This window comes from Pteropus alecto, unplaced genomic scaffold (assembly GCF_000325575.1).
Source record: "Pteropus alecto unplaced genomic scaffold, ASM32557v1 scaffold182, whole genome shotgun sequence".
NCBI lineage: Eukaryota > Metazoa > Chordata > Mammalia > Chiroptera > Pteropodidae > Pteropus > Pteropus alecto.
In genome coordinates this window covers 2,871,345-2,881,597 of record NW_006433946.1, presented here as the reverse complement: position 1 = coordinate 2,881,597, position 10,253 = coordinate 2,871,345, and the positions used below count along the sequence as shown (strand labels likewise).

The 10,253-nt window shown below is 34.6% G+C and overlaps 1 protein-coding gene across 1 annotated transcript in view; it reads right to left on the bottom strand.

Annotated features, from left to right (window-relative positions):
- SPAG16 (sperm associated antigen 16) overlaps nucleotides 1-10,253 on the bottom strand; it is a 704,011-nt gene that overhangs the window by 282,236 nt on the left and 411,522 nt on the right. The window contains exon 13 of the mRNA XM_006908498.3: nucleotides 1,138-1,264. Within this exon, the coding sequence (XP_006908560.1) occupies nucleotides 1,138-1,264 (127 nt within the window). The remainder of the gene's footprint in view (nucleotides 1-1,137; nucleotides 1,265-10,253) is intronic.

The window sequence follows — 10,253 nt, the reverse complement described above, 5'->3', positions numbered from 1 at the left end:
TGAAGTTTCTAAAATCTGTGCTCTATAAGCCTATTATTTCTTCTCTTTCCTGTATCTTCAAACTCTTTCTCTATCCCTGCTCTTATCCCTAACCAAATAAACATGTTGTCCCTTATCTGAACAAGGGAGGAGACTTTCTTTGACCCTAGAGCTACAGCCGTTCTCCTCTTCACCTTTACAGCCAAACTGTTTGAAAATGTATTTCCCACATTCGACTTCCATTTCTTCACATCGAAATCACTCTAGAAGCCACAATAATCCAGGACTGTCTAGTTTCAGCACTGAAAATCCCATGACCCAGGAAAACCCTCAATCCTAGACAAATGGGGACAGGTCACCCTAAATCCCGTCTCCTCCCACAATCCACCTATAGTCACTTCGGATTCTGATAGTTAAACCTCCTATCTTTAACCCATTCAGTGCTCTCTAGTTTCATAATCTCTTAGTTCAAATTCTCACCTGTCCTTTACTTGCTGTATTAGCCTCCTCAAGGAGACTGATTTCCTTCTTACCATCAATCTTTCTAAAAAGCAAATCGTTATGTTCCCCTCCAAAGCAGTATAAAGCTTCAACCAGATACTTCATAATCTTGTCCTTGTTCATCTATAAACTCCTGCCTGTCGTTTTTCCCTTCTTCCTCGAACTCTATTCACACATATCATTGCTCCCAGAATATGCCATTGAAGCCTCACACCTCATGGCTTTGGAAGCCATCCATACTTTTCCAAGCAGATGAGGGTTCTCTTTCTTGCTCTTCCCCTGTACCTTGTATATTCTTCCATTTTAACACATACCTTGCTGTATCAAAATAATCTCTTTTCTCTCCTTCCTTACCTAATTACACTTAAGGAGAGGCATTGTGAGTTTCCCTTTCATATCCACTGCACCAACAGGGTTCCTATTTCAATAAATCATTAAATTAATGCTTAATAAAGTTATTATTTTCATAGTCCTTACATTCAGGAGGCAGGATAGATACGAGTACATTGACAGGATCTTGTAAATAAAAACTTACTACCATTCGTTTATCCTACCTGCCCTTGCACAATTACTTTATAAGTTGTACCCACTACCTAAAGAGTAACTAGAGTGACTAGGCTTATTAAAACCTGGAAAAGCTGTCAACGAAATGCTTACCGTTCTTGCGTCCCATACAGATAGAGACTTATCTGCAGAACTTGTGAGAAGAGTGTTGGAACAGGGAAAAAACTCAATGCTGTTCACGGAATCTTTATGTCCATACAAAGTACATCTGCATCTTTCACTGTAGAGGGAGAAATTAAGAGCTAAAGTTTTGGGAGTTAGCACCTAAATGTTTCCTATGTCTATACAATGCTAATAAAGATCATTTAAATATCTAAAGCATAAAGTCATTTTATAAATGGTAAAAATGTATAAGACCATTATAAAAGGAAAATTCTATGACTACCTTATATATAAACTTAGTAGCAAAAATTGACTAAATTTAAATTACCTTTAAATTATAATGTCACTTGGCAAACCATCTTTATACTATCTCATTTGTTCCTCATTATGAAAGACAACATCAAGATTGTTCCTATCTAATAAAGGAATATGCTGAGAAAACACTTCATGAATGCGTTAAGATCCAATAAACTTCTTTCAGTCATTCTGTTTCTCTCTTTTTTTCCTTAGCTTTGGCTGCTTATTACAATCCCCTAAGATACATTTGGCCCATATTTAGCCTCAAGCGCCAGACATTCTATTTCAATTGGTCTGAGATGAAGCCTGAGCATTAGTGTGAATTAACATCTCCTCTTGGTGATTATAATTTGCCTTTAGGGATGAAAATCTAAACCAATGATTCTCAAAGGGTTTTACTCAGGCCAGCAGCATAGGCATCACTTGGGAACATGTCAAAATACAAATTCTCAAGACTCATCCTAAACCCACCGAATCAGAAACTCTGGGGTTGAGGCCCAACAATCTGTGTTTTATTTAATAAGTTTTCCATGTGATTCTGATGCAGGCTGAAGTTTGAGAACCACTGATCTAAACATTTAGAAATAACTGAGAAGGGAAGACAACTGTGTTTTTGCCTTTTTCCATTTTATATAAGGGCTCTTTCCTGATGGAACAGTGTATACAGAGAGCGGTTACACTCCTCGTTGGTAATTTTTGATTGCTTTTAATTAACTTTATTTATAAATATATTTTAAAAATAGAGAAAGAGTAGAGAAGTAGGGTAATGAATAATGTTGTGAACAGATAAGTCAATATAAATACATTTCTGATAACCATTTAATTAAACTGTAATTGGTACAGTACTTTTTAATTTTTTATAATTTGTTTTATTTAACCCAATATATCCAAAATCTTATCATTTCAATACGTAATCAATTTTTTCCTGTTTTTTAAAAATTTATTTATTTAAATTAGTTTCAAGTATACAGTACATTGGTTAAGCATCTATATAGTTCACTTTTTGTCTGAATTATTCATAACATTACTTAGGTAATTTCTTATGCACTGTATGTTCTTCAGTGGAATTAGGTTTATATTCACTTATTCTTCCCTTTCTGCAGTTCTTCATCAGTTCTGGTTCCTTTTTATTATGACTTACCTTTGTATGGGGACAGCTATTTGCTAAAGATTAATGGCGAAAGGAGGGAAACCGAACTTAGGTTACCACTAATTTCTAACCATTTGTTGTCTTCCACAAAGACGTCTCACCAAGTGTGTGACTGACTTGATCCCTGCAGTTCATCTCTCCTCCATTGTTTTGTATTTTAAAGTATAGTTGTAGCTTTTTGAAAAATTCCTTGAGCCACCAGCGCTATAATAACTGTAAGTGCTCTTAATCCCTTATTGCTCTCCCCCTGTCTCACTCCTGTCAATCTTCCTTATCTCCTTTATCTAACAATAAAAACTGTCTTGTTAAGATTTCTGCTTCTAACCACGATAGAATAACCATTACTGTACTGCTCCTCCTAACATAAATGATTACAAAATTACACAAATGATATAAAGGAACTGTTTTCTGGCACTGAATGAAACACAGCACAATATGGTAATCCTTGAGTGAAGGAAAAAAATGTAAGCTCCATGACCTCCTTGTCTTTCTGCTTAGAAGCATTTCCTGCTATCGGCTATAGTGGTAGAACCCTGGTAGAACCAAAGCCTCACTGATCCAAGGGGCACTGAGAAGTCTGGGATGCTGACATGCCTGGAATTTGCAGTGTAGGGTACCTGAGAAAAGGGAGCTGCACTGGGAATGGCAGTGGTTTGTGTGGGGATTCACTGTGAATTGTTGGCCAAGGTCTAGATGGCATTTCTACAAAGTAAGATTCCATAAGATCTAGAAGAGATTTCTTGCTCTGCGGCTGTGAAATGAACAGTGATACCAGAGACCAGGCACTGCTGGAAGACATTGGACTTCAATCCTAACTAGAATGAAGATAACTCACTGAGCACCTCAGACTTTCGGCTGGGACTGCAGAAAGGCCCTACTGTAGGAGTAAGGGTCAAGTGTATGAACTAAGTTCAAAATCAAAGTAGATTTGTCTTACCAAAGAATAAAGCAAAGTGTAAAGGGAAAAAGAGATTTGCCTATAATTAAACTGATTGCTAAAACAGAATTCATTATCTTTTATAGAAAGACCACCTAATACAGATTCCCTACAATTTGCCATTAATAACATCCAGTATATAATTTTTTAAATAATTACTACATATGTGAAGAGGTAGAAAATGTAACATATATACATATATTTCTGTGAATAATTGAATATTCATAGTGACCCTATTCTCTTATCAAGTATATTTCTCGTACATGCATAAGTCAAGTTTCATGCATCTTTACGGATGGACAGAGAAGCTTTAATATTTGGAATAGCTATTCCATTAACATATATGTCTTCTGCTTTCTAAAAGCATGCAGTACATAGCTGATGGGAGGTGTTTTACAATTAATTAAAAGGAAATAAAAAGAAAAGAAAACATAAAGATTAAGAAAATCCACAAAAGATCTAACAAAAACAAGTGAGAGAAGAAGATAAAAGCAATACAAATAATTGCATTAAAAAAGAAAGATATATGTGAACTGATAAAGACAAACTGGAAATTAAAGCAAACCTAATCAGTTGGAAGGGTCTATGGGAGGAGCTAGGGCTTATGGAAGTTCTCAGCTCTGCATAATTTCAAGAACCCTACACTCAATAACCATAAGGAATAACTCTATGTTTATAATAAAGCTCTATAGTTCTACCTCCCCCCTCCATTAAATTCCTTTACCTTATATAAATACCCCTTCATCTTGGCATGCAGACCAGAGTTGCACATGGCTTGTCATGTCTGCATGCTCTTGGTTGCAACCCTTTCTTTTTCCTGAATAAATCCTTGTGGTGGCGAAACACCTAGTAGATATTATTTTTCAGTCAACAGAACAGCATCAGGAAAATATTAAAGTATGGTTAATGTTTCTAACCTATGAGATAGTATTGAAATATAGTTCCAACTCTGACAAAATTAAGCATTACTTTTTGTTAGTAGTTGATTAGTGGTAACTTGTAAAAGGCTGTATTTATTAAGTAGAACGAGCCTAAATATGATTTTTATTTTGTTTTAATTGAAGCATTTCAACCTATAAAGAATTATAATCTTACCTTAAAAATTTATTTATATACAGTATTTGCCAGTAAACTAAAGGAGGTCTATTTGCAAAATTTGGTAGTACTTTTAAGGCAAATACAACAGTATTATATCTATTTGACAACAAGGAAGATCTAGCAAATACAAATACACAGAAAATGTATAATCTAGTAACGTGTCTTTACATATTTTAAGCAATATTAGTAAAAAATGGTGCACATCCACAATTAATACTCGGACTTTGTCTGTTGTCATTAAAACCCAATTCATTTTTTGGGGAGTATATTTATTTATGGTGGTGAAGTAGAGGAAGCAATTTCTTGATGATATATTAAAGCTCACAAAGCTTTCCAAATGTGAGGGAAAAGATGGGACTTCGTATAGCTTAAGGGAAGAAAGAACAGCACAAGGGGAAAGAAATCTGCTCAGGAGTCTCTAGCTTAAGGTGTGGGGCATGCCAGGAAGACAAGCTGCAAGAGCAGGCTTGTGAGAGATTAATTAGCTGCCAGAGAAAGAAGCCCCATTCAGAATTCCTTTGCAAGGTGAAAATGGACTAAAGTGATGGAGCATGACAGCACTGTAAGGAATGGAAATGATTTGTACATTTCCATCAAAAACATAAACACTGAAGCCTGATGCAATTTTCTCTCTGTCGCCTTGTCTGCTGTTTTCCTATCATTTTTGCAGGGAGTGGTTCACTAAAGCCATAGGTCTTTTCTTAACGCATCTCCTGCTTTTCCTTTATTTCCCTTTGTCTCCTCTATTCTCTTTCCTTGCCCCCTTGATTTAATTTATTATTCTAGTAACTGAATGATAGATATTTCTCTGAACTTTCAATTTACTGTAAAACAAAGCTATCTATTTTTCTAGAACAGTTACATTTTCATTTAAAATGTATTTTCCATACATATGTTAACTCATAAGAGGACACCATTATAACACATAGTTTTCCTTTGTAAGGCATTTGATTTTAGGGGTTTTATTTTTTATTTTTATTTTTAATGTGTTTGTTTTAACACTATTAATATTAGATATCAAATTATATCTTTAAAATTTCTGGCTTGTATGAATTTACAGATAAACAAAATTTGGTTAATAGAATTATAAAGCACTTACAAAAAGGCAAAAGCAATGTATTTTTAAATAAATACACAGAAAAGGACCAAAACTATCCTTGTTTTGAAAAAGCAAATTGGAATTCATTATCTTACTAAGCACAATAAGACCTGAATTTTAAAGAATATTTATATAATTGAGCAAGTGTAAAATGATAAAATTTATTATGGGGTTCATCTAAAATAAACATTCTTTATGAAAAATCTAAATCTAAGAACCTAATATATACATAAGTGAAACCCATTTAAATCCTTATATTGTAATTCATAACCCCCAAATTCAGTGAGGGATTCCACCTATTCCATGGTTTATTTTTCAAGTTTATCCATAAGCTATTTTAAAAACCCTCTAGAATTTTCACCTCAGCAAGGCAAAGTCCTCAAGTGACACACAAATTTTGACTTCAAGGATTAATAAAATATTGATGAGAGTCTTTTATTTTGTATTACTACAGATAATATAAAGCCTTTAACATGCAATAGTTTATTTTATGTGTGTGTGTTACCATGGAATTCAATTGAATGTTTAGTGGAAGAAGTCATATTTAAATAAATTCTACCAGGGATTCTGTTGTGAAATAATAGATGTGGTCTGAGTGTCTCACCTGGGTAGGATCAGGAATATGTCACAGCTTCCACACAAGGAAGAAAAGTTCTTGGACAAAACCCTTGACAATAAACATACAGTCTGAGCATTACGTAATCCCCAAATGGTAATTAATCTCCGCGTACGTAAAGGGCGGATTCCTGGTAACCTCAAATACCTGGAACACAGCCAGGATGTTGGGAATCAAAGCAGAAGGTAAGTAAATAAAATAACTGTAATAGAGCTGAAGACTCATTGAGAGTACCCTCAAGTCCTCACTCAGACTTGTTAAATAGTCAATGGAATAGTTTTTGCAAAGAGCGTGGGCAGGGAGGGCTTAGGAGGTTGGAGGGGTGCACACTGATAACAGTGAGAAAAAGTGGAAGTTTAGCAGTTAATTGAAGTAAACTGGGAAACAGAAAAAATGAAAAAATAAAACAGAAAGACCAAATACTGAAATGGCAACCTGGGGCAAATTAATAAAGGCAAAAGAAAATCACTCTTTATACTTCAACGGTCCCTACATTTAACGTTGTAGTTTAAGCTGCTACATTAGCAACCCCTTGAATTACACTTGGCCCCCATTATTTGCAAATTCCATAGATGTGAATTGCCTACTTGCTAACATCCATTTATAATCCCCAAATCCATGCTTTTGTAGTCATTCCCAGATGTGGGCATGTACAGTGTTGCAAAATATCAGAGTCACATGAGTCACTCATTCTCTGCTGAGGTCAAACTAGGTGAAGTTCTGCCCTCTTGTTTCAAGTCTCGTACTATAACCAGTGTCCTTTTTATCGTCTATTTAGCGCCACATTTTTCATATTTTTGTGCTTTTGGTGTTGATTTCAGTGATTTTGCTATTTAAAATGGCCTCAGGTGTAGTGTCGTCTAGTGCTCCTAAGAGCAAGAAGCTTATGTGACTTTCGGATAAAATATGTGTGTTAGATAAGCTTTGTTCATGCATGAGCTATAGTGCTGTTGGCTGTGAGTTCATGTTAATTAACCAACAATATGTGTTAAGTAGGGTGTTTTTAAACAGGAACATACACAAAAAACAAATTCATGTATTGATCAACTGATGAACGAGCTTACAGGAAACCAGTCCTGTGTTTCTCTTATGAACAATGATTTTGTATTCACCAAGTGAGTATTTGCAGTTTCTTTATAAAACATAATTACCTTAAATAACAAGAACCAAATACACTTATAATTTTTCCACTTTACAGATAAAAAAAAAAAATTATATACAGAATCCAGGTAACTGGCTTAGTATTACACAAGCAGTTAATGATGAAGGCAGTGTTTTTTGCCCAAACAGTTGGCATATGACCATGGACTTTTAACCACTATCTACACTATTTTCTTCATTGCACAGCACAATACAATGTCAGCTGAATACTTTGGGTCATCAAATCATTGATGAAATTATGCTTTGCAGGCAGAAGAATGCAACATATTTCATAGAGATTTTCTTTAAGAAATAATACTATTTAAAATATTTCAATGCTTGAGGTAAAACATTCATTATCTAGAAAATTAATTTAGGTTAGCCCAGCTTCCCCCAGTACCAAATAGATTTTTATGAATTAGAAACATTTTTAAATTTAGGTAACATGAATGTTATGGTGTCTGACATAGTGGTACACTGTAGTCAGTTCATACTGGTTTATAAGACAATGGTACACACCTCTCCTCAATTCCATATTAAGTGACTTCACCTGGGCAATTAGAAATTTGTCACGGTAAAAGACTTTATACCATTGAAATTGGCAAACACTAAACATCAGGGTTTTATTTTTCTGAGAGTGGGTTTACAAGCACACCACTGCCTGATGGTAATATCCTTAGACTGAATTTATTTACCTTTCAAATTTAAGATTTCTTTAAAAATCACAGTTATCATCTGATCACTCCTGTCACATATCAACTAGAGTTTCCTTTGCATCCCTTATTTTATTTTGTTCTCTTTATTTATTTCTTAACTCCACATATTTGATACAGTGACTCATAATAAGTGTGCCTCAGTTTGTAAGAATACAATAGCAAACTATTTCTTTACTAATATCCCAACTCTTCTTTTACCTTCAGAGCATAGGTTTGCTATCTGCCATCCATATCTTCTAGGTAATTTTGTATCTACTAAACTGATGTAAAATATTATTTCCCTGATTATTATTATAAAGGAAAGAAAGTGATAGAAGTGAAATGTCACATTGCTGAGTTTACTCTCATCGTCTGAGTTTCTGAAGTTAATAGACTAAATAAAATGGTTACCTATGCTTTAGAACCTGTGCCTTATGATGTGAAATGATGAAAGCCAATCCCTCATTTGCCTGAACCTCAGACCTGAGTAAAAAAAGAGTGAAAGCTCATATGCTTCAATCATATGGTGCTGCTTTTTATGTTCTGCAGTTAGATGAGTTTTTGAAAAAACTTTTGATTCTAAAAATTCTATGATTTAAAAATCATCAAGTAACCATTTAATGCCTTATTTTTTACATATGAAAATAACAGGGTCAAAACATCTTTCTTGAAAATAAGGCTTTAACAAAATAGGAGATAAATTAACTTTAAAGATAACTGTAATCAACTTCATTGTTAACTGTAAATTGATCAATAGATGTATCATTAAGTTCTTTAAATCCAAAAAAAAAAAACCACTTCTGAAATATTCTATTCAATTTTCTTTCTACAAAAGATTTTAATATAATACGCTCACAAGAAGCTGCACTGACACATTTAAATCTTATACCTCTTTTCCTTTCTATGTCAACTCCCTGAAAAAGATTTTAGTCAGAAACCAGATCTCAGGAGTGGGAAAAGCTAATGACATAAGGCAAGATCTGTTGCCATAGTAGCTTGGTTCTAGGAGAGTAAGGAGCCCAGCAAGCAAAGCAGAAAGGAGAGAAAGCAGAGCTAAAATGAGGGAGGAAATCCTCAGATTATCCAAGGACTGGGTTGCTGGAAAAAAAGAGATTTCAATCTGGGTACTCCCTCATGCTCAGAGCTTTCATTCAAAATTCAGTCTTTTCTTGAAAACCAATATCCGAAAAGATATTTGCACAACGATGTTCATAGCAGCATTATTTACAGTGGCCAGGACATGGAAGCAACCGAAGTGTCCTACGATAGATGACTGGCTAAAGAAACTGTGGCACATATATACAATGTAATATTACTCAGTCATAAGAAGAGATGAAATACTGTCATTTGCGACAACATGAATGGAACTTGAGATAATCATGCTAAGTGAAATAAGCCAGACTGAAAAAGTAGAAAATCACATGATATCACTTATATGTGGGGTAAACCTAAAAGAAACAAATGGACAGGACAAACAGAGACTCATGGACATGGACTATAGACTAATGGTTACCAGAGGGTAGAGGGTGAGCAAGGAGGGGAGAGGTAGACTGGGTAATGAGGGTGAAATAATGGGGTGTAGGGAGAGGTTGAAGTGGGTAAAGGGGATCAAATATATGGTAGCTGAAGGAAATTGGACTTTAGGTGGTAATCACACATTAGAATATATGGATGTCAAATTATAATGTACACCAGAAAATTATAATTGTATTAACCAATGTTACCCCAATAAACTTAACAAAAAAAAAAAAAATTCAGTCTTTTAACCATAAAGAGGTGGAAAACTAAATGGAGCCACAGCTTCCATCTGTCATATCCCATTTGTTTCCTTCGTGCACCAATCACGAGGTGAAATTTGCTTGATTATTTTTGTTCTTGTATCCTCCCACCCATCAGCCCTGCCTAGAGTTATACAAGCCCTCAAGACACCATTACGTCCCAATTCCTAACCCTCGATCCAATATCCTTCCCTTTAGACTCTATATTAAAATACTGAGTATATTATTTAAAAAATGCACTTACTGAGCTTTATGTGGATTTCAATTCGCTTAAAAAAGAAAAAATTGTATGAATAA